Below are 24,505 nucleotides of genomic sequence, written 5' to 3'. Positions count from 1 at the left end.
GTCCAGAATTGATCTTTAAAATGCTTTTGATTTCAAATATGGAATGTATGAGCTTTCTGCATTATCTGTCTTTATGATATTTGTCACAAGAAAGCTTGGAAATCCTTGTTAAACTTACTTTCATAAAATTGTAGCCCTTTATCCATTTGACAGATGAAAAATCCACAACTCAGAAGATTAAAATTTCATATACCATTAGCATAATTTATTCATGTCTTGAAAAATAATTCTTGTGAATCATAATTATCTTGAATCCAAATTTGTATGTCATATCTGCTGCATTATTCTCTGAACACCCCAAAATGCAAAGCATCTCACAATTGTTTTGTAATGGATATTTCTTCACTTTAATCAGATGTGTTTTTTTAAATGATGATTAATTAAGAAACTGAGGGTGAAATGTGATAGACAAAATACTTACTATCTTGTATTCTCAGAAAAAAAGAGTACCAATTTTTAAAATGTAGTTGGGAATCAATTAGGTGCTGAAGGTGAGTAGCTCCCCAAAAAGAATGGTGGAAGAAAATGAGATTCACCATTCCAGGTACAAATTTATTTTCTTTTTCATGGCAGTTTAAAGTAGTATTTGGACCTTTTTATTATTAAATAATTCCCCTTTTCCCAGTTAATGGCAGTTTAAAGTAGTATTTGGACCTTTTTATTATAAAATAATTCCCCTTTTCCTAATTCCTAATTCTTTCTTTTCAGTTTCCGCACTAGCAAAGGTGTTGGGTATTCTGCTCATTTTGTTGGCAACTGCTTAATAGTTACATCCTTGAAGTCAAAAGGCAAAGGTTTCCAGCACTGTGTGAAGTATGACTTTCAGCCACGCAAGGTAAGCAAGGTTGTTGGCAGTGAAGGGTACCACTGAAGGTGTGCTGACAATGTGCTTCTGGGAGGAGGGCTAACATCTCCTTAGTGCTATGGTGTTAATCATAGTTCCTTGTTTTTAGGTAACTACTCTAGTGTTTATGCAAAGTTACAGTTCAGAATCAATTCAAGAAAAATGAAATAATTTAGAGGCTAACACTTCTATGACGTTAGCTTGTTTTTCAAAATTACTGCTTAATTGCCTTCAGATAGAGAAGAATTGTGAGTATTTGTAAAATGGCTGCACTTAATTACTCAAATATCTTCATTCTGTCTCCGAAAATTCTGTACTTGGTAACTGTTGCCAAGGTCTTGAAAAATTTTGCTGGCAATGCTAGAGTTTCATTATCTGATGCTGTATGATATAATGCTATGAACTTTCTTCTGTTTCAGTGCTGTGTTAGGATTTTTCATTTTTTGTAGTAAATCTTGATTGCATCTCTAGATCATTTTAGTGTTTATTTCTACTCTTTGCCTAGTAGTCCTAGGGGAACGATGATTTTGTGGCCTTCAGTGTTGCATTTAGTTGACTGAAACATTGACTTTTCTGTGCAGCAAGCATTATGTGTTTGTCACTGATATCAGTCTTGTGTGTATTTTGCTATGAAGCCCATTTCTATATTTTATGGGCTTAGAATTTGTATATTGAATTTCAGTGCTTGATTTTTTTTTTTTTGAGAAACCAATCTCTTAGGGAGGGAATGCCATTGTTCACACATCAACTTAATGTTCCACTATATTTCTTGGTGTGTATTTGAGTTTCAAAATCACCAATTCTAATTTTGTCATATAGCTTTGAGGTCACTTGTGGTTTTCTTAAAACAAAGTAATGTCTTTCTCTAGCATATCACTCAGGGTTGTATGAAGCCTTATAAACACACCTCTTCTGAGTCTACTGGAGTGAATCAATTCTGTTTTTCACATTTTTCCAATTTTATAGCTAGAAAAGTATTTTGATGACAGTTCAATTTTCATTTAAAGGATCACCTGAATCTAGTAACAAATGTAATTGTTAACTTTTGTATTATGTTATTGTTAATCACCTCTTGGGATCTAGCTGATCTTTACTTGTTGATGAGGAAGTAGATTTCAATATTTTAGCAAGATATGGTTTTAGTAATTTTTAGTATGAATGACTAGTTTTCTTTGTCCCAGCTGTGGAAAATTTTAGCTTTTGCTGTTTCTACTCAAAATAACTAATTCTGAAATACTAATGCCTGTGTATCTCATTATATGAATACCATTTTCTAATCAAAGTCTGTTCATCTGCTGGAATACATAAAAATATAACTCCCATGTTAGTTTTACATATCCCAAAGTTCATGCTCCATACACTGAGTCATGTGTTAGCTTTAGAAAGTATTTTAAATAAATATTCTAGAATATCTTTTCAAGTTGTTTAATATATATTTTTCCATCATTAACTTGTGTTCACATGCATTTGATAAAGTACATAATGCATAGTGGAGGAAATAAAACCTGTCAAATATAATTCCTGGCCCTAACAAGTCAAAATTTATCCTGTTTAACATGCAAATTGATTTTCTTCTTGTTGTTTAGATATGGGATTGGTTTCACTGTACAAGATTTGAATGTGTAGATATATATTAAAAAATGTGTACTCATTTATAAAACAGTTAACTGTCCTAATGTTAAGAAGTGTGATGATTTTTGCCATCAGATGTACCATTCCCTAGACATTTGCTTACACACATGCACATTTCAGCAATAAATTTTGTCAGAATCATCATCCTCAATAAACTTCTGAATAATGTGGTTTGAGGGTTTTAAAAAAAATTTGGTGAATCACAGTAAAGTAACGAATTCAATTTATCTGGTCAAAAGCTTTATATAGGCAGATCAGAGCTGCTCTGTTCAAGATCTGTGAAGATCTTCCTATGTCATGTGACACCGTTCACAGTACAATATGTAATAATTAATTTATAACTTTAAGTCTCAATTGTTGTATTTTATAATATTGTAAAAGCAAGCATTTATAAAAATATATGGAGAAATTTGGTTATTATATACCCAAATAGAAAACATGGGTATGGTATAATAGCCTGACATTTCAACAGAGCTAACCTAGCTTTGGCAGTGTTATGTTTAAAATGTCTATACTGCTTTTTTGGGACTCCAAATTGACATTTTTGTATAAGTAACCCCCTGTGGTTTTGCTCCCTTGAGTTTGAGCCTCAGCATCAGTTCGTGTAAAACTGTAACAGGAAAGCAGTGTAGTCAAAAGCTTTTGTGTGTGTATGTTTCTAATCCTGAACACCTTTGCTAACTGTAGCAGAGACAGAAATAAGTTCCACATCCTGGAAATACTTAGTGTGTGATGCCTCATCTCTCTGATTGTGCTGTCCTATGGAGTAGGAATATAACTTAGTGATTTAGCAGTTTGTGACTAAGCTTGACAGGTTTCAGCAGTAAACAAAAAACACATACTGAAGGGTCTTTTAGCACTACCGAAAGAAGCTCTTGTTGCAGCAGAGGGAGGCATGGCCTTTGTGCATTTTTGAGAAAATAATTTGGGGAAGGAAACTGTGGGATGAATATGAAAGAAATTTGTATTGCTGACTTTGATTATTAGGCCAAAAAAAAGGGATTTTTTTCAACTAAAAGTTGAAGAAAAATTGTGTGTGAGCTCATACAACTTAGTTTGGTTCATTGTGTGGCAGTGAAGTACTGCCTTTCCTTCTTAAAAACAAAATGTTTTCTAGTGCTAGAGAGATTGCCCAAATAAAGAAATTTTCAAAAGACTAGGAGCAAAAAACCCATTAATCACAAAAATTACTTTTCCCATGGTTCTTGGGGAGGGAAAAAAAAGTTTCCATACATGACTTCAGAAGTCAAAGCCAGAGCAGTACTTCTTTATTCCAGTGTTGCCCAATAAATCTGTTTGCTTAGAAACACAAGAAATGAGATACTCTAAAGTATTGTTGTGTGATCAGCATCATTTTTCTACCTTCTGTTAGTTGTATATTTAAAGGAGGGAAAAATGAAAAAATATTTTTTAGTACCTGGAAACAGATGTGTAAAAATATGTGTTCTCATATCTATAGTTATTATAGACTTGTAACAGAATACAGCTCAATTTGATAATTACTGTAATGCTTATTGTCAAAATGTGTTTTTCTGCATGCTGTTTTGTTTGTAATTCTGTGCTTTTTCTAATTTTAAAATCAACACGTGAAAACATCTACTTTTATTTTCCCTGATAGAGAGAGAGTTTTATATTTGTAGGCTCTGTGTCTACCAATCCCAGCTCAGGAATAGAGTCAACAATCCCTGAGGCTTGCAGAAGTTCTCTACTTTGGAAAAAAGGGATTTCCATCTGAACATGGAAATCAAAATATAATAATTGAAAAAGATACCAAGAATGGGATTATGATGAAAATGTTAATTATTTTTCCAAATGGTTAGAATATAAAAGGCTATTTTTAAGACCAGGTGACATTTTCAGAGTCAATTAGATTGGAAGGGGATGTGTTGAGACCATCTTGTCTCTCCTCCTGCTTGGAAAAGGGACTCCTAGATCAAGTTGCTCTGGATTTTGTCCAGTTATGTTTTGAATGTCTCCAAGCAGGAAGACTGCGGAGGAGTTCTTGAATGTATTTGTCATGGACATAATTATTCCTGTTAAGCAAATTATGGGAAATATCACCATAGTAGTAAGTGGAAGCACTAAATTGAGGTGCCTTCTCTGTTTGATTATTTAATGTATTTTTAATGATATGACAGTTGTCCAAAAATTGGTGGAATGATAAAGAATAAAAGAAAAATATCACCGCAAGCAATCAGGATGACATCTTAACCTGGGCTGTAAAATTTGCTATTGGGATTTTTTTCTGTTTATTTAATAATTTCTGATAAACAGCTGTGATGCAAAGATGTTGTGTAATATGATTTTGTTAAGGTAAGAGCACATAGCTCTGGATTTCCTATCAAAATTCAGCTGTGTATTTTTTACAGAATAGTGTTGAAATTAAATTGTATGTGTGCATTTTTGCCTCTAATCCCATAAAGGAAAGCAGGTAGGTACATAATTACATTTAGGTACAGTTCTGTTGACTGGACTTGAATTGAAGTCTCAATGACTTGAATTTTAATTTTACGTGTTTGCAGGGGTTCATCTTTTTGTGTAAGTTTGAGATTGGTTACCGTTTTTTATGCCATTCATTAACTTTGTTTTAAAATCTGCCCCTGTGTACTAATTTTTCCTGTCTTTCCAGTGGTACATGATAAGCATTGTACACATCTACAACCGGTGGAGAAACAGTGAAATACGCTGTTACGTCAATGGGCAGCTGGTATCCTATGGTGACATGGCCTGGCATGTTAACACGAATGATGTAAGGTTTTATTGCTTTTCCTTTCTCATTGCTTTTTGTTTTAAGATTAATTCAAAAAGGAAAAACGTGTTGCTTTTCTTTTTCCTCAGGATCTTTGCAAATTTTTTTAAATGTGTCTTTTATTCAATCTTATTTATCTACCTAATAAAATGTAATATTATTGACTTTTTGAGTTTATGTGTACATATTCTCTCTTTCTGTACCTTTGACTTTGAAAAGTTTGAGAGCCTGGACCTAATGAAGCAGCAAATATTGCTCTTTCTGGCTCAAAGTTCTGTGGATGGCAGAGAAAATTATTTGCTCATGCTTTGCCTTCAGCTAAATCTGTGATAGAATTTCAGAGGTTCTTGATTCATCAACTTACCATGCTTTTGTTATTTTTTATTTATAATATGGTTATAATTTCTTTCTAACTACTATAAGGGATAAAGAAGCCTTAGGGAAATGAACTGTCTTTTGCTAAATTCTAGAGGCAAAATAGAATTTGAAAGGGAGAGCTTAAATATTGCATGTTAATTAAAGTAGGAGAGCTCTGTCTTCCAAAGGTTCTGATTTCCATTCTTTGCGGTTTTTTGGTAGCATTTTGACTTGCAAGAAAAGGGTAGTTTTTCAGTTTTTGCAGAGCATGGTATCTCCTTGGTAATACAAATATTTTCATGATAGGTGAAGTGTGCTAACTGAAAAGCCAGCTGAGGTCTCAGAGTATCTGGTCTGGATTATTGGTTATATGGTGTGGGGATCTGTAATCCTTAATGATAAATGCTTAACAGGAGGAACTGCTCCTTTTGTTTGTATTTTCTCCACTGTATTCTTTTCTAATTTCTCATGCAAAAGAAGTACTATCTTAAGGTAAAATTGGTTTACTGAGCTTTAGATATTTTGATTTAAGTCTTAAATATGTGCTAAGGTTTTTATTTTGTCCACTGGATAATACTCTAAGCTATAAAAGCCACTAGTTATCATTAGCTATCCACTTTTTAATAGCAAAACTCTGTTCTGTCAATAGTAGGAAGTAGAATAGAAAGATCAAGAGATTCAGGAAAGCTGTATGAATGCAAATGTACAACATACATAAAAGGAAAAATAGGGGAGTGTGTACATAGGCTTCTTACTATTTTGCATTACCTAGGAAGAGAAGATCTTCTTTTAACTATATTAGAATTTTCTTGTTTCATATAAAGTTTGAATTGTTAGAAGTATTCCCTTGAAAAGTCTTGAGCAATTATCCACCCCATTTGTTAACATCTACCTTCATGCCCTTACACTTGGATATAACTTTAGTCTCCTGGAAGATGTCAATGAAATATCTTACCATAATAGTGTTTGAGGGAAAGAAAACATTGCGTAAGTCAGGCAATCATTCTTCTTTTTCTACATCCCATGTTGAGCATAAGTATTTATATAGTTTATACTGATAGATTTAACAGTACAAGTTGTGAAAACAGAAAGGGTAAGGAGCTGCATATTGTTGACTAAGTGCATCTGACTATTCAGTCATTTTTATGGGTTAATATTGTAATATAATCAAGATGTAGTGTTAAAATTGCTAAATTTACTGATGACAAGATTTGTTCACTGTGTCAAATCTACCACTGAACAATATTCATTATGATTAAACATATTTTTAGACTTGTAAAACATTCATTACATTTACATTATTGAGTTTAACATTATGAAACAAAATTGAATATGTTTTTTTTAAGCATAGGTTTTGTCTTGGTAGAGATTGTGAATTTTTTTTTTCCCAGACTGATTTTGCATTGCCATTCTCTAATATTTTTGTGAGGGCTTTTTCAGTATCTGAAATTTACCTCTTATATCCAAGCAAGAACTGTAGAAAACCTCTGTCTGCCATTTTCATATGTAGCCTGGGAGACATGGAAGTAAAGATAGAGGGGGAAAAAACAGTGAAACTGTAAAAAAATAGCTTATTTATTAATTTATTTTAAATTATTTTTCCTGTATTTCTTAGAATTTATTCTTATTTATACAAGGCCGTGAATTTACTGGGTTCTTAACTACTTATGTAATGTGGCTAGAGAGATAGATGATATTATATGATGTACTCATTATGGGTTCAGATCTGCATTCTTCACAAACATATGTTGAATTAAGAGGTATGTTTTCATTTTCTTGAGCCTCCATGTATTAAATATTTGCAGTATGTTTCACCCAAATGTTAGAGGAAAGATAGAAATTTGGATGAAAAAGGGGAAGACATTATAAACATCTTTGAATTAACTGTTTCTATTTTGAATGCTGCTGATACTCTGTTTTCATAGAGCCATTTTTGGCTCCAAATTCATTACTACTATTTAATGAAATATAAAACCATAGCAGTGCCAATATTTATTGTTTTCATGTCCTATACAACATACCATGGCCAGTGATGAAGGACTCATAGAGCTTGTATTCCAAGGGATAAATATATCTGGGGATTATGGACAAAGGTGAAGTGACATGCATGGCAAAGTATAACTCATGTTTACAGATTGCTTGGCATTTGGAAGAGAAGTGGATAAAATTACTGGGAATTCAGGAGTTAGCCCTCTCCTCCAATTAAAATTAATGGAAACTCCTAATCAAGAATGAGGTGCCAGAAATGGAAAAGTAAAAACTGGAAAGAATGAAAGGAGACAGAAAAGGAAATTACTAGAGGCTAACAAACCTAGATCTTAACTATAATTAGAACTCAGAATCTGTTGAGAGCTACAATAGTTGTTGTACAATTAATGGTCACTAGAAGAATCCAGGAAAATACCCTTATAATAGGCAGGAATGTACTCTCAGAATATTCAAGTGTCAACTAGGAAAAGAGTGGCATCAGTAGCTCAGACAATTTCCTCAAATAACCATTGAAAAGGGCAATTGCTCAACATTAATTGATGGAACACTTTCTGACAGTAATGGCACACTGTCATGAAAGCCTTCAAGGCTAAGCAGGACTTGAATAAAGTAATTGAAAATTTTTATAAAATTTTGCCATTGGGTTTACCAGGAGTCAAAGGGGTCTGTTTAACTTGTCTTTTGCACTGTACATCCTGGATATGACATTGTGAATCAATTTTAATGTAGGGTTTTTGCCAGAAGATTTAAAATTTTGTCAAAATTGATTAAAAGAATAGACATTCCAAGGGGGAAAAAAATTAAAAGAGGTAAATCAAAGGGGGATGACTGATAGACAAAATTCTGGATGTTTCTTCCCTCACCTGATTTTAAAGCTGAGCTCCAGATCTTTGTCTGTCATTACACCTGTGTCTCCTTTTCCTTGTTAACAGCCTATCCACCTAAACTAGTTGCTGTAACAGTTCACCATATTTGATTTCATTCTCTAGACTGACAAAAGTTTTTGTTAAGGTAAAACTCAGCAGTTAAGCGAGATGAAAAAGCAAGTTTCCTTATGCAGGTTCTATTGGCTCAGCTCAAAAAGTGATGTCACATCCTTGTTTCCATTCAATAAAGAACCTATGACTCAAGGAAGCTGAGAGAATAACCTTCGAGGATCCTTGAGCTTCTTCCTGTTGTCCTTTTATGCTGCATCATGTTTTCTGGTTTCTCAGGTCTTTGTTCTAGATAGGATTTTTGGAAACACCTGGAAAATTTCACCAAATCCTTGCAAAATAACTATAAAAAATGATTCCTCATCTGAAATATTAGGATATGGACAGACAGAAGGGCAGGAAAAATTAACAGCAGAAGGAAGGGATAGTTTTTGGAGGAAAGAATGGAAAATAACTCGTCTGCATGGAATAAGGCAGAAGAGGATTTAAGGTGAAACCAAATCCTTATAGGCTGTGGTCAGAGAGGGAAAATATGCCACACCTGTAAATTAGAAAAATATGTATTTGTTTCTTTTTTTTCTTTTAGAAGTGTTTAGCTTTATTGGCACAGCAGTGAAAGAGGAGGATATTCCAGCATGTGTTCTCATGTATTAGCAGTAGGAGTTCTGAGTACAATTACAAGGGAGTTGAAGTGTGTCACATTCCTTGAAGGCAATAGGGGGGATTATGTTGTACTTGAAAGTACTATTCTCATTTACTCTGTTGTATGTTGACCAATTAATAGAAAACAAATCCTAGCAGCCAGTCATGTGGACTAAAACAATTAATGCTACAATATTCAAAATGAAGTTATTCACCACAGGGTAGTAAAAAGGATTGATAATGTTTGGTTTATCTTTTTAGTTCCAGTCTCCCTTTATTCATTGCTTTTGTTAGCTGTGCATTAATATTATTTCATTATTAACTGCCTCTTTTTGATACAGAGCTATGATAAATGTTTTCTTGGATCCTCGGAGACTGCTGATGCAAATAGAGTGTTCTGTGGCCAGCTTGGAGCAGTGTATGTATTCACTGAAGCACTCAACCCAGCACAGATTTTTGCAATACATCAGTTAGGACCTGGATATAAGGTAATACCAGATTTTAAGAAGCATAAAACTGGAAAAATAAAATGATTGAGAGATATAGTTGGAAGATATGTGAAGCATGTGGATATTCCTCCTAGAACCATATAGATTTTTTTTCATGTGATTTGTTTTCAGCAACATAAGACTACGTTTTCAAGTATCCTAACTGACCCTAATTTTTTACCACCTTTGTGAAAGATGAAATTTTTGTTTAAAGCATAGCTAAAATATGTGTGTATGGGAAAATAATTACTTTGGTCATAATCAGATTAGAGAAATTTTGTATTTGGTGCACTGCATGCCAGAGAAATACATTTCTTCTCTACTGTTTGTATTTAAAAATGTGAGTTAAGGAAGATTAACTTTCAACAAGGTATAATAAAACAATTCTGTTCAAATGCATGGTTTCAGACAGTCCTGTTAAGGTAAAAGTTAAGCTTTTTACTCATGCTTCGTCACTGATATTGAGGGGACAGATTGGATAAATTAATGCCTAATAGATCTATAATCTTGGAATGGGTGTGTATTGCATTATTTCATTGAGAAAAACAACACAGCTATTTCACAGAAATCTGCAGAAACTCCTTTGTAGATAATACTTGAAAATTAATCTAACTCTAGGTAAACAGTAATGAATTTCAGTTTATACTATCTGGTATTCCCAAGTTTTCTTTTTTCTAATTTTTGAAATTTCTGGTTTCATCCAAAGTAGGCTTTCAGTTTTTCAACTTGGATCATATACTCTGAAAATAAAAACTTGTAAAAGCGATAAGTTTTTGAAATTTCTGTTTTCATCCAAAGTAGGCTTTCAGTTTTTCAACTGAAAAATACTCTGAAAATAAAAACTTGTAAAAGCATTAAGTAAAAAATCAACATTTAGATTCTAGTAGTATCAATTTTGTGTGTAGAAAATGCTTGCACTTAATAGTTTGATTTTAGCTAGCACTTGAATGACAGAGGCAGTTGGAAATATCTTTTATGATATATAACTATGTAGTGTAAATAACCACATGTATATCAGGATTACTTGGAGAAGAAGTGTATTGCATATAGTTGGTGTTTAAAATCTGTCTTGAAGCTAAAAATATTAAGCCAGTTAAGAAAAGTCCATCACCTGTGCAAACGAGGAGTATTTTATTCCAAACTTTATACAGTATTTTGTTTAGACAAATATTTCTGCAAATATTTTGGTCATACAAAGGAAATTAATGTAATCTTATATTTCTTAATAATAAATATAGTGATTTATGAATTTATTAAATTACTGAATTCCAGTTTGCAGAAACATACTGGAATGATATCAAACAGGAATAAGGTTGTCATATGTTTCAAGAAGTGCAAATTATTATGTAATATTTTTTGATTGTTGAAGGGGTTGATAAAGATATGAGTTTTTCAAGCTAAATGACATTTCCGATAGTTACTGCATTGGCCCTATTACAGTTGTCAAATTGCCCTGCTTGATTCATAGGCTTCTCTTAAACTATATTTCTTCACACCTGCTGCTTCTTAGTGATTTTTTTTTTAAATGTTGTATGTGTTTAATATTTTGGGGAAATTCTTCCTTTGTGTGTCATGATTTTGGATTCAGTTTATGTACACAGAGTAGGTAATGCCCCCTTGCTCTCTGAAGGAAGTTTTTTTCCTTATTTGAAAATCTGGAGGTATATTTTACTGTTTAATACCAGGTATAAAGAACAGGCTGCCAGAGCAGTATCCTGGAAATAATATTTATTTCTTTGACTTTCTTATTCGGCCCAAAAATAAGACAAAACAGAAGACTTTTTTTGACCTTTTTCTAAAACAACATCTACTCACAACCAGAAAAGGAACCATGTCTTGTAGTTTAGATGTTTCAAGGCACCAACTGTAGCTTTCACTCAAAGCCTGTCTGTTTCCATATCTCATTTAAGGTTATTTCTGTAAATCTTTTCAGATTCTGTACTGGTGCAAAGGTCCACCAGTTCAGAATACTTCAGTATGGGATTTAATTGTCTAAGGGTGCCTCAATTTACATATAGCTTGTATTCCTGAATATTAGAGATCATGTTCTTGCTCTTACCCAATTTTCTGAACCAAAATGGCCTTTCAGAAACTTTTCTTAAGTAGGTCACTAAATTTCCTGTTCATTCTAATTGTTAGTACTGTTAGCCAACGGGGAAAATCCTTCAACTCCTCCTAAAAAGACCCCAGATGAATTGTAAACTCCCTTGTGCCAAAATTTTCTGCCAAAGAAGGATTATTCAAAATAGTTGAGATTTTTTTTTTAAATGTCATCATACGGATCTTTTTTTCCTTCCTAATACAGTATATGGTAGTTCCTTTGACTTAAAATACATACTTTAGTCCATTATATCTGAGGATCTGATTCTTCGGGGGAAGTGACCATTCTTCTACTTACTTTGCTCATGAGAGGAGACTATGATTTTCCTCTCATTCAGCTGCCCTCACAATCATTCATAATGCCCCAAGTCTACTATGACTGCCATTAAAACCTCTGGAAAACAGAAAAATATGTATAATCTACCAATTTTCACACGTCCATTAATATACAGAGTAAATAATATTGCAGATGACACCAAAGCCACAAAGTTCAGGAAAAGTGTGAGCTTGCACCTTGTCCCACTCTTGTTCTGTGGTGAAGGTAGAATCTACAGGTTTTAGGATTGACTAGAGAAATCATTAAAATAAGTCTTACTTATTATGTGTATCAAATAGTTGGATATTTATTTACAATGTTCATATTGCTTATTGCACATGACATTCTTGTACAGAGTGTAGCAACATAGAAACAGTTCATAGTCTTTCCATACTGATCTTGCTCAGCACGTTCTTATGAATGCATTTGGTTATAACCAGCATGCCCTAATATAAAAGGTTTTTTGTTAAGCAAATAGATGTTTTGGTTTGAAATACTACGTTTTCACTTGTAGCAAAAGGCTTTTTTTAAAAAGAAAATGTTGAAATTTGAAACTATGTTTAGTAGAAACATATTACAATTCAATGTTTGCATTCCCAAGTTTTATCTGTAATAAACCACACTCATTTTGGGCCTTGCCATTGCTGAACAGGACTTTTACCTACTCTGTGGACCCTTTCAGTTGTTGGAGATTGAAGAAAGAAAAAGGAAATGAGAACAGCATCCTTTCTCTCACTGTGCTTTCCCTGCTGCCCATCCTTGTTCCCAGGCAGCAAAGAGATCCCAGCCCGTCTGCACTGGGATCCCGAGGGGCTGATAAACAGAATGGAGGGGCAGGGAGGTAATGTGAGAGGAAGAGATGCATCAGATACCAGTGTTTGGTGCTGTTTATAAAGGATGTTTCTCAAGGCCTTGTTCTAATATCTCTGTCAAATCTGTGCCACTCCTCCTAACCCTCCCATAGGCATTTCAAAGCAAGTTATCAGATTATTCCATATGTTGCTGCTGAGTTTGTTTTGATCAGTGCTGTGATACTAATCTTTTTGTCATGTACAGTTGGAGTAAGAATACAGTAATTCATGAACACAGACACAAAATAGCACCAAAAATTCAGATTTGCCTAAACCGATTATATAGTACAAGAAAATATTTTATGTATGATTGCTGAACCTACAGGGGTAATATGTAGTAAATAGTAAATAAAAAGGCTGCAGTCTTGCTGCTAAAGGAAGGGGGAGAGCTGCTGGTATTCAAGCAGTTCCTGATCAAGCACAGATTCTTTTACTGGAGAATACAGCGCTGGAGTAATTCTCATCTCTCTCTGTTACTTCCTATTCCTGCAGGAGCCACAAACATACTTTATGTGTATTTTTCCCTTATATAGAATATTTTAAATCTGTGGTTCTTTCTTTCTGTCTTAATGCACTCACACTGCTTGTGCCAGACCTCAGAGTTGCATATGCACAACAGCCTCTACTACCCTCCTGTGGATGTATTTTCCCAAATCCCCAGTACAGTATGCATATACTGAATTTCTCTTTTCTTTCTGTGGATCAATACTAGTAATAAAGTAGTATCATATATCAAAATTTTTAGCATCTCTTTACATTCTGTTACAATGATCTCTGGTCGCCTAACCAGAATTTCCAATTTATGATCACTTGCGTTAGGTTTTGATGGCAGAATATTCCTTTAATTTTTGGTTTTTTTCTGCAAAAGTTGTGAAGCAGTATTATGTTGATTCATAACTTATTTGTGTCTGACTTTCAAATAGTGATCTCAGATTCTTGCAGTATATTAAACACTGCCAATGAGGAGGTAGAATAATGTCAAAATTTGTGTATAAAATTGATTTAACTTAAGTGGTTTAGAACACAGCAAGATTTCATGGTAATTAAATGGTAAGATTTTGTGTTGAAACACCTTGACTTATTTAAACAGCAAAGTTATGAAAAACTCAATATATGAGTTTTGGAATCTGAAAAAGCTGAGAGGCATGAAAGATTTTCAGGGCAATATGTGTTTTCATATGGTAAAACATTCAAATATTGCATCATGTAGATGCTGTAAAATACAAGCATCGTGTAGATGTCTTTGGAAATCAGTGAAATCATTAAATTGTTTTTCCTCTGCAGAAAGTGCACAAAGATTTCTATGCATAGTTAAAATGTCCTCTGGGGTGAAATACATGTCACCTTCCACAGGACAAATCTATAATCTGTAGCAGTCGTTTCCTGATAAGTGAGATGTAGGCAACCATATCAACAGAGAGCCAGCTCTCAAGTTCTAAGCATAATTTTCCTTCTTTGGGAATTTCTACTTCAGTAATTAGTGTAGCACAACAGGAACACATTTCTAGATTAAATCATTTAGTGCTCAGGACTGAATATTCACAGTTGTTATATTGGTATTTTTACTGAATTGGTTGTAGTCTGATCCTTTAGGCTGAATGAATATCACCAATTGCAGGATATTTGAGTTTCAGCCTGAAAGACGTCTCTTTGATTCTGAACATCTTTGTAGTTTGAACAGAGCAATAAGAGTGGACTGCTGGGAGTTTCCCGAGTTTCCCTACAAAACAGACTCCTAACCCAAATGCAAATCACAGAATTACAGAGTGGTTGAAGGTGTAGGGAGCAACTGGAACCTGGAGGTCCTCTGGTCCTCCCTGCTCAAAAAGGGTCACCTAGATCCAGTTGTCCAGGACTATCTCCTGACAGTTTTTTATTAAGTCCCAAGACAGAGACTCTGTCACCTTCCTGGGGAGCTTCTCAGTGAAAAAGTGTTTTCTGATATTCACAGGGAGCCTTCTTTGTTCCTGTTTTGCCCATTGACTTGTGTTCTGCCTCTGGGCACCACTGAGAAGAGTCTGACTCCATCTTCTTTTTAACTTCCCCTCTGCTGCTTCTTTTCTGCAGTTTGAAGAGTCCCAAATATCTCAGCCTATCCTCATATGAGAGATATTTCAATCCCTTCATGTTTAGTGGTCATTCATTGCACTCTCTCCAGTTAGAGCCTGGCTCCCTGTGAGAGCCCAGAACTCCAGGTGTGGCCTCACCCATGCTAAGTAGAAGGAAAGCAACACCTTCCTCCACCTGCTGGCAGCATCCTTCCTAGTGTAGCTGAAGATATTACCCTTCATCTTCAAATGCAGACAGAACCACAGACTTGCTGTTTACATTCATTTGCCCTTTCTGCTTGTGGTTTCTGTTATGGTGCCTGTGTCTGGTACCTTTCCAGCATTGCAGCCTCCCCTCTGCCAGACATCACCAAGGCTGGGACAGATGTGCTCCAAGGGTTCTCCAGCAGCTCCAGTCAGGTGACCAGTCTGCTCAGCTTATGGTCCACGTGCAAAGGGGTGCTAGGCAGCAGACCTTTTATTGCTGTGTCAGCCACTTGAGCAGATGTGCTTTCCCCTTGTTTGGCTGTAATTGAAAGAATTTTTTAGGGGCTTCCAGCAGCCCTGAGAGGTTATATTTGGTAGGACCAGAGGGATAAAGAGAATTGTGGTCACTGTGTGCAGTGAAAACAAGGGAAATGATTCATGTGTAATCTCAGAAATAAATTATTTTAAACTCAGTAAATATTTTAGCAATAATGTTTTATATATATACACACACATATATATATTTGTATCTTCATTTGCAAGAAAATGATGGTCATGTCTAACAAATTTGCTTTCCTTGTATCAGTACAGAGCTGTTCTGTGTTACTACTAATTGTCTTTTTGCCACTGTTAAATGATTGTTATATGCAGTTGTTATATTCCAAGTAAATCTGAGAGTGCTTTGCAGAAAGACAGAAATCTATCTTCTTGTGCTTTGTTGATTTTTCAGTGTTGCAAAAAAACTTAATTTTAGATCAGATATGAATCATATGTTCATTTTCAGTCTTCCTTGGAAAAGCTCTGAATTTGCAAATAATTAATGCAAAATGTGGCATTTATGATTGGTTTTGGATTTTATTTTAAGTGGCTCATTTGTATATACTTCTGACTGTTAACGAAGCATGGCTTTTAATGTTGTTCAAAAATAACTATTCCTTTAATCAACATGGTATAGCATTTTATATTCTAATTTGAGTGAGCTCATGTGAACTAAAATGCAGCACATTTAATTTGTTCTTTATTTTAATGTGTTTTATGCTTAAATTTTATTTTAACATATTTATGGTTGGTTAATGTGTGTTTTTTTAAGATAGTTACTTTTGAAACTTGTAAACACTGATGCTGATAGGAGATATAATACATCAAATACCAAATAATGTGTTGACACTTTGATGTGGTGTAGACTAAATAGAAACAAATCTATCTCATTGTTCAGTAGCATTAGGCTACTGGTAAATGCAAGTGAAGTTTAGTAGTTTATTTATTCTCTCTCAAGTCCGGTGTAGTTTTTTGCATATTTTGTGGCAAGGAATTTGTCTAAATTAATTACTTTGTGTAACTTTTGGGTTTTTTTCAGAGCACATTCAAATTTAAATCCGAGAGTGACATTCATCTGGCTGAGCACCATAAACAAGTGCTGTATGATGGGAAACTCGCAAGCAGCATCGCTTTTACTTATAACGCGAAGGCCACCGATGCTCAGCTATGCCTTGAATCCTCACCAAAGGAGAATCCTTCCATTTTTGTACACTCCCCCCATGCTCTCATGCTTCAGGTTGGTGCTGCTAAGCTGAGGGTCTGTGATTAAAGTTGGCTGAACATCACACAGAGGGTTTGTCTGCTGGTGTACAGAGATTGCTCTTTTGTGCTCTGTCAGCTCTTAATATAACTTTCACTTGAACTGTTCTTTCTTTGCTCCCTTTCTAAAGCAAGGAAAATAGTGTTCCATAAGAAATACAGACTTCATACTATATTTAACTATCGTGGCACAGTTTGCCATGATACTTAAAATTATCTGTTTATTGTTTGCCTTTAAATATAGTCATTATAATTGAAGTATAAGTATTGAAACAAAATTTAAAAAAGTCTGCGCTCAATTTCTTGTTAAAGTGCTTCAGAATTAGTTTTTTAACTTTCCTTTAAAATTGAGATTAATTGTAGTTTTTCCTTTATTTTATGTCTTTAGGATGTGAAAGCTATTGTAACCCACTCCATTCACAGTGCAATTCATTCCATCGGAGGGATCCAGGTTCTTTTTCCTCTCTTTGCCCAGCTAGACAATCGACAGCTGCATGACAGCCAGGTGGAAACAACAGTTTGGTAAGCTTCTTTTAAACAAGACTTAAACTAAATTAAGCTTACAAAATTTTTTTTTTGGTGGGCATGTCCTCTAATTTTTTCTACATTTTACCCTTCTTTCTTTTAAAAAATATTATTTTTTTGAAAAATAGTTTACTGTACCAAAGTGATATGATTAAGTAATGAATTCCAATCACTCTAGAGTCTTTAAGAGTAGTTTTATGACAGTTCACACAACTTCTGAAAGAACTCAATAGACTTTTCCTTGAGAGTGCAATGTTGTTTACCTTCTCAAAGTCTGTGTCATTTGAATTCATATTTCACAGCATTCAAAAATTAATATACAATGAGAAAGTTGTAGAGCTACGATCAGGCATTTTGTGACCATATTTAAATTGCAATAGTGACTGGGGACATAACGAGTATTTTAAGCTGGGACCCATGAAGTTTCTCCTCTGGTGCTATGGAAGACACCTCTGTGTTAAAGTCTTCACAAATGTCAAGGAACAGATGTTGAAAAAGACTGTCTGGGAGTCTGTTAGTACCCATGCTGAGTTAGAATCATAGAATCCTTTAGGAAAAGACCTCTAAGATCATGGAGTGCAACCATTAACCTAGGACTGCAAAGTCCACCACTCAACCACATCCCTAAATGCCATATCTGCACATCTTTTAAAAATCTCTAGACATGGTGAACCCTTTCTCAAAATTAATTCATCTATGGTTATTTTTTAAAAGATCTCTTGCCATGTGCTTGCTACAGCAGGGACCTGTCCTGCAGCACAGGAGAGCTAAACTTCTCCAGAAAAATGTTTGGCCAAAATCTTTGAGGGTAACAAATCTGAAAGGATAATGCTGAACAACTGGTATGGTGTTTCCCTGAAGGATAATTTGTAACCAAAGCCTGCTAGAAACCAGTGTTTAGGGACAAGATAAGCTGGCTTTTCTATTTGAATTAGGTGACAAAACAGGTGCATAACGCCAAGCACGTGGCTTGTTTTCCTGCTTATAATATTCTTCTATTAATTATTCTGGATTTTCTTATTGCATTAGATAGTTCAGTTAAAAATAGTTAACTGAAAGAAAAATTAACTAATACTAAAATTACCAACAAATTTGGAAGACAGAAAAGCTGGTTGTGTATTGGTTACTGTGGAATATTTTTTTAAGTGTCTTGCAATATGTACTTTGCATTGAAGCATTGTAAAATAGGGGAAATAGAAAAAGAAATGCTTACTTTGAAATAAGCTTGAAATAACAAATTTGCTGCATGTTTTATTTACTGGGAAAGCAGAAGACTGAAATGCTTTATTCTAGTTTAAGGAAGGTTATGTGTGTGTGTCTCCACACAGAAATAAAATGTGTGTTAAATTCATTAAGGAGCTGAATCTGTAATAGATGACAAAGCAATAACTAGATCTGTTTAAAAATGAAGAACTAATGTAATGTAAGTTTTAGAAGTTGAGATAAAGACTAATTCTTCCCAAGTGTGTGGTCTTCCCAGTGAGTGAGAGCATTCATAATGTTTAATTGAAAATGTACAGAACATTTCTGGAGTTGGTTGAACTGTAAGTAGAAAAAAATTGTTCTTGAAATAAGTCAATGCATTTTTTCTATAATTAGATTATATTCTAAAAAGAGATCTGTAATTCATTGTGTTATAGGATTGTACAAATGCATAATACAAGAGGATATGTTTCTAACTCAAGAACATATTGAAAGAAAGTTTAAGCAAATGGCTGCTTGATGAGATGTAATTTCTATGTTTATAGGTTTTGGTGTCTGTGCATTATTTTCTCATATGTTATTTAATAGGATATTAGTATCATGAAAAATAATGCTGGAAGTGAACAGGGAAGTAGGCAAATAAAAGAATAAAATATTTTTGGGATCAAAGAAAGGAGCTATGGGGAAAGAATGCTAAACATGAAAAGGATCATTTGAGGAGTGGAATAAGGGAAGCAGTGCATTTAATGAGTCTTTTCCTTGTTTCCCCTTATTTATTAGATGATTGTCTCCATGTATCTGATGCTGTCTTACCTGTCTTACCTATAAAAGTGTAACAGCAATAGAGGGCTTTCCCAGTTCTACTGCTTTTCTGAATCCTTCTCACCTCTTTCTCTCCTGCAAATATCAAACTCTGTTTGAAAACCTCAGGGTTTTCAATTATTAGATTTTTTTGTTTGGATTTTTTAATATTAGAAGAGCTTTATTAACAGAACCCAAAACCTCATCATCATAAAAAACCCCATAACAATTATTGAAATTATCTATATTTCATAAGTAACATAGGTATAATGGAGCATCTACTTTTTGAAGATTTATACTTTGATAAGAGATAGGCAGGTTTCCTATCAATTTCTACAGAAACAACCCAGCTTAACTAGAATTAGTTTGATGTATTGATTTTATTTATTAGCTTAATATGAAAAATTTCTGAGTTTCCAATCATTTTGATTAATGTCTTCAGTTTAATTGAATTTATCTTTAAGATCATGACAGCAAATAAGATTAATGTCATGTGGTATCCTACCTTCCTAACCTGTTCTCTCATCCTGTCTTTCAATAATTTTCTTGTCATAGCTGGCAGAGGTATTTAAATTTGAGAGTAGGTCTGGAAGTAATCCTTCCTGAGGTTGTTGCATTTGCCTTTGTGCCTTTCGTGGAAAGCCAAGGTCCCAGTCCATTGCTGCCTCCAGCACAGAATTCAGAATTTACATTGTTGAGTGCTGGTAACCTCCTCCCTTTCTGTTTGGAAGGGAAGAATGCTGGATATTGTTCCTAAAATTCCACATCACTAGTGTGACCTAGCTGTGCTCAAATAAAATCAGTTACTTGAATTTTCCCAAACTGTGACAGCCAGAATGTGATTTGCCAAATCAATCTGCTTGGACCAGGGTTTATAAGGAAAATCTAACCATTGCATCATGTAATAGAAATCTGTTGTAAACTCCTGAACTGCGGTACCTCTGCATACTCCAAAAGATCCAGGGACTATTAAGTGTGGCTAATTTACTACTGGAGTCTGTGTCACAAAATGTTTTGCCTGTAAGCAGAGGTGACTTGCCTCTCTAGTTCTCTCGTACAACACCTATTCAGATGACTCATGTTTTTGAATGAAACCTGATTAATTGTCGTATTATCTTCATCACATATTATGAGAAAACAATTGAAAAGGCATAAGAAAGAAATCACTTCCCCTTTCTCTTCAACAAGCTTACAGAAATGAAAAAACATATTTAAACTGGAAGCTAAGGAAGCACTTTAGAGAGCTGCATAGCTGTAGCTCATGGAAACATTCATTGTTGGTGAATGATTTTCCTTAATACTACTTTATCTTTTTATGCTATGATTAATTTTCAATAGTTATCATACTAACTACCTGTGATGGAGTTATTCATACAATAATTTTTTATTACTTTGGAGAAGCTGAAAATACAAATAAAGGATTTTTATCTTTATAAAGGATTCTTTCCCAAAGAGAAACAGACAAAAAAATACATGTATTATTCTCTTTTATATAGACTCTTCAAGTTAAATTGTCTGTAATTAATAATCATACTTAGATCTCCAAAGCAACATGCATACTTTAGGTAAAAGTGCCTTTTGTAGAGGTAATTTATACAGATAACTTTGTAATACATGATCCAAGATGAAACTTATATTAAGGCAAATCTGACAGAAAATTATCATGGGAATGAGGAGCCTAGAGAAACTGATCTGTGTAGTGGTTTAAAAATAAAATAGAATAAAAGAACTGCAACAACAACAAAACAAACAAAATGCCAAGGCAAATTTCACTTTTATCCTAAGGGTGCAAATTCCTGACTTCTAAGATACTTCTAATCAGTATCATAACCACTGGGGGTACTGCATCATCGTGCTTTGGTCTATCACCTTTTCTTTCTCCTGCTTGTTCATAAGAGAAAATTACTGGAATTTTTTTCCCAGAAATTCTTTATATTTTCAGTAATTATCATAGTTCTCTGATTTAGCGTTGGTTGACATATACAGTTTCCATTTGTGTCAAAATAGAACAGACAAACTGATGTGCTCTAGGAAAAGAGCATGACATAGAAGAGATGTAGGAATGGGCTGAAGTATCCTTTATATCTAGGGGTGTTGAAAGTAGGAAAGAATGGAGAGAAATTTTGCGTGGCAGTGCACAGAATTTTGCAAGTTTAAAGTGTAATGTCAATGACTGTGCAGCAATCTGATGCATGTTAGTAGCTGGTAAGTTTGTTAAATTCTGTACGAAAAATTGTTCAACTTAGTCTTCCCATCAATATTATTTTCCCTCTGTCAACAACAACCTCTTTAAAAGAATGATTTTGGCAATCTGTTTCTGCTGATAAATATTTTCATATTTCAAGTCTTCCAGTTTAATTTGTGTTCAACTGCCAAGATGAATAAATAAATTGAGTATCCCTAGAAATTGTTGAAAGTTCTGGATACAGTCCTCCAAATTAGGCAGATTAAATTCTTAGAATGCAATATTGAGGGGAAAAATACATTACTTCAGTATGGATTTTTTTATATCTAGATACACATTTCCTTGAGGTCAGTCTGAAAATGTGGGGAAAGAAGTGTCTGGGAAAGTTTACCTGAGAATTCAAGCAGATCAGATGCTTTCTGGCATAATATGTAAGGAGAAAAATGTTACATGTGAAACCAGTGTTGTGTGCAACAGCTGTTACTTAGTGCACTTTCATTCCCCCCTCATTCTCCAAAAAGGAAATTTCACCTGAAAGAAGTCTAAACAACCTTTCTGGGGGGAAAATGTCCACAAAACAAAACCCAAGCCATAAATACCTTTCAATTCCCCACCTGCTTCCCAAAAAAAAAAAACCAAAACACCCCAAAAATAGCCCCCAACCCCACAGACAGCATATAGTCTGTTTTCTGCCTATCTCTGATCATCTTCAGGTAGTAATGCCTTCAGTACTGTGCATGTAGTGAGAATTTTAAAAACTTCCATTTTGATTTTATAGTTCTTCTATGAGTTAAAATATTGCAGATCTTTTACTTACTTAATTTCCTGCATAATAATGTGGGCAAACTGCTAGTTATATTCAATTATTATGTTAATTTTTATCAATACTGTGGTTCTGTACAGTATTCATCTCAAACTTCGTTGCACCTCTATGTGCCTGCCAGATGGTTCTCCTTAACTGCTGCATTTTCTGGTACTTGGATTTTTTTAATGTGCTTGAAGGTGTAATGATGCATTCATGTGTGCTATCCCAAGATTTGAATTACTATATACTGCAGTCAACTCTATTATTTATGGTGGCAATCTTGGATAATGCAGAAGGATTAGAAGTTAGAGTTACTGCCTGCAGACTCTGCAGAGCTGGATTGAGGTATCTTTATGTGTCTGGATCAATAGATGTTAAAAGCCATTTTGGAATTAAGTGAAAGCATAGCTCATTCACAAAGGCATTGGCTAAATTAATACATTTTCCTGAAACTAGAAACACTGGCACCGCTCTGCAGTAGCAGCTAAGGTAGCTCTGTGCCGAGGTAATACGGGCAGGCAGGATTAATTAGTTCAGCTATAGCCAGCATAAAGGTGGTTAATATCTAAAAAGTGATATTTGGGCACTGGCTACATCTCAATTAGTACACTTTTTAAAAGTCAGTCTTTCTTACATAGAACCAGCTTGTCTGTTTCTGTGTCTGTCGCATGGTTAGGTATAAACTGGTCACTTAAGATTTCTGAGTTGACTTGTTGGTTTATGTATGCCTAAATAGAAGGAAAGAGGGAAAAATCTTTATTGTTGTTTTGTGTCTTACATTTACATTCAGAATCTATCAGAATTTCTAACGGTTGTATTGATATGAGATAAGAATAACTTTAGCCCATGAGTTTACATCTAAGTTCATAGAATGAACAAGTAAACTGATATAAATTTAAAGGCTTTTGACAAAGTACCTCTGAGAATAGAAAATGAACTTAAGTCTGTATATGGTACAAAAATATTTAAAATCCATTTTAAGAATATTTTTTAACGTTTCAATATAATAGTAACAGTATTTGTTATTGTGATTTAAATTCTAATTCTGCATAGATGTATGCTGTTTCTTGACTTTATGCATAATGGCTTGTTTTCTTAAGTCATTAGGTTACTCATAAAGTATGGTAGTAAGCATGATCTGTCTAAATGGAATTTTCTTTCACCTCTTCAATTTATAAAAAAAATCTAAATTTAAATCTTAAACACTTTATGTGAGCTGCTTATGGATTTTTATGTAGTAAAAATGATTAGATTCTTATTTTAGATGACAAATACAGTAGAAACTTTTGGTTGGGGTAAGAAAAAATTGATGTAATCTGGTTTGAAGCTGATGTGACAGCTTGAAAGGCTGTTTTGATAAAAGCTTTGGAGTACTGTAAATGGATATTATCTGTGCTCCTTTATTGCTGACACTCTGTGGAGCAGTCTGTATGTGATTTTAGATGGATTATTATGACCATTCAACAACGAAGAAAGACAAGGCACTATTTCATGTTCCCAGCACATACTTTGGCTACTCTCTGTTCTTTTGCATGACAGCCTTACTCAACAAATAGAATAAATCTTGTCTTCCTCAGCGTTTTGATTTTTTTGGTGCTGGTGTGGATTAACCAATCTCAACATTTATTTCAAAGTAAGATATTCTATTTGAAGAGCAAGTGAACCTTTAGATGACTAGATACTGTAAGTAAAGTTCAAATGTATCAAATGCAGGTTGCATATTTTCTTTAAGTCCTTTTTCATACCTGCAAAACCCACAGTTTTCACTCTTGCCTATGCCTACTACCTATGTAAGAACTTCCATGGGTGCAGACACTTGTATGTACATCTGGGAACTGTTACATCTATTTAATTTTTAGAAAAGGCATAATGATTTTATGTATGCTTTGTATATGCACTATGATACATTCAGTCACCGACTTTTTTGAAATATTTGAAAAGTAATTTTAAATACTTCCTTCCTGTCACTTTTTTTTTCAGCAATAGATGAGAGTATTTTTGTTTTTTCTTTCTCTCTTTCCTCTTGGATTTTTAGCAATAGATGAGAGTATTTTTATTTTATTCTCATCACCCAAGAGTCAATTATGATTTATTTTCTCTGTGGTGGATTGATCTGTCATATATTTCCACTGCTGGTTTTCATAACTTCATAGTTTCACTTTCTTGCCAATTCCATCCCCTGAAGTCTTTCATATCTCTTATGTTTCTATGCTGTAACCTTTTCTGAACACTTTCCCTCACTGTACTTTC

At 34.2% G+C, this 24,505-nt stretch overlaps 1 protein-coding gene across 10 annotated transcripts in view; it reads left to right on the top strand.

Moving 5' to 3' along the window:
• NBEA (neurobeachin) overlaps positions 1-24,505 on the top strand; it is a 453,154-nt gene that overhangs the window by 93,403 nt on the left and 335,246 nt on the right. For all 10 annotated transcript variants that reach the window (XM_039696621.1, XM_039696630.1, XM_039696627.1 and 7 more), the window contains exons 6-10: positions 709-835; positions 5,106-5,225; positions 9,490-9,636; positions 16,516-16,713; positions 17,125-17,258. In XM_039696621.1, coding sequence (XP_039552555.1) covers positions 709-835; positions 5,106-5,225; positions 9,490-9,636; positions 16,516-16,713; positions 17,125-17,258 — 726 coding nt within the window. The remainder of the gene's footprint in view (positions 1-708; positions 836-5,105; positions 5,226-9,489; positions 9,637-16,515; positions 16,714-17,124; positions 17,259-24,505) is intronic.

The sequence above is a fragment of the Passer montanus genome, unplaced genomic scaffold (assembly GCF_014805655.1).
Source record: "Passer montanus isolate IOZ18808 unplaced genomic scaffold, ASM1480565v1 scaffold99, whole genome shotgun sequence".
Lineage (NCBI taxonomy): Eukaryota > Metazoa > Chordata > Aves > Passeriformes > Passeridae > Passer > Passer montanus.
Note: the sequence above shows the minus strand (reverse complement) of the source record. Positions and strands in the feature narration are given on the sequence as shown.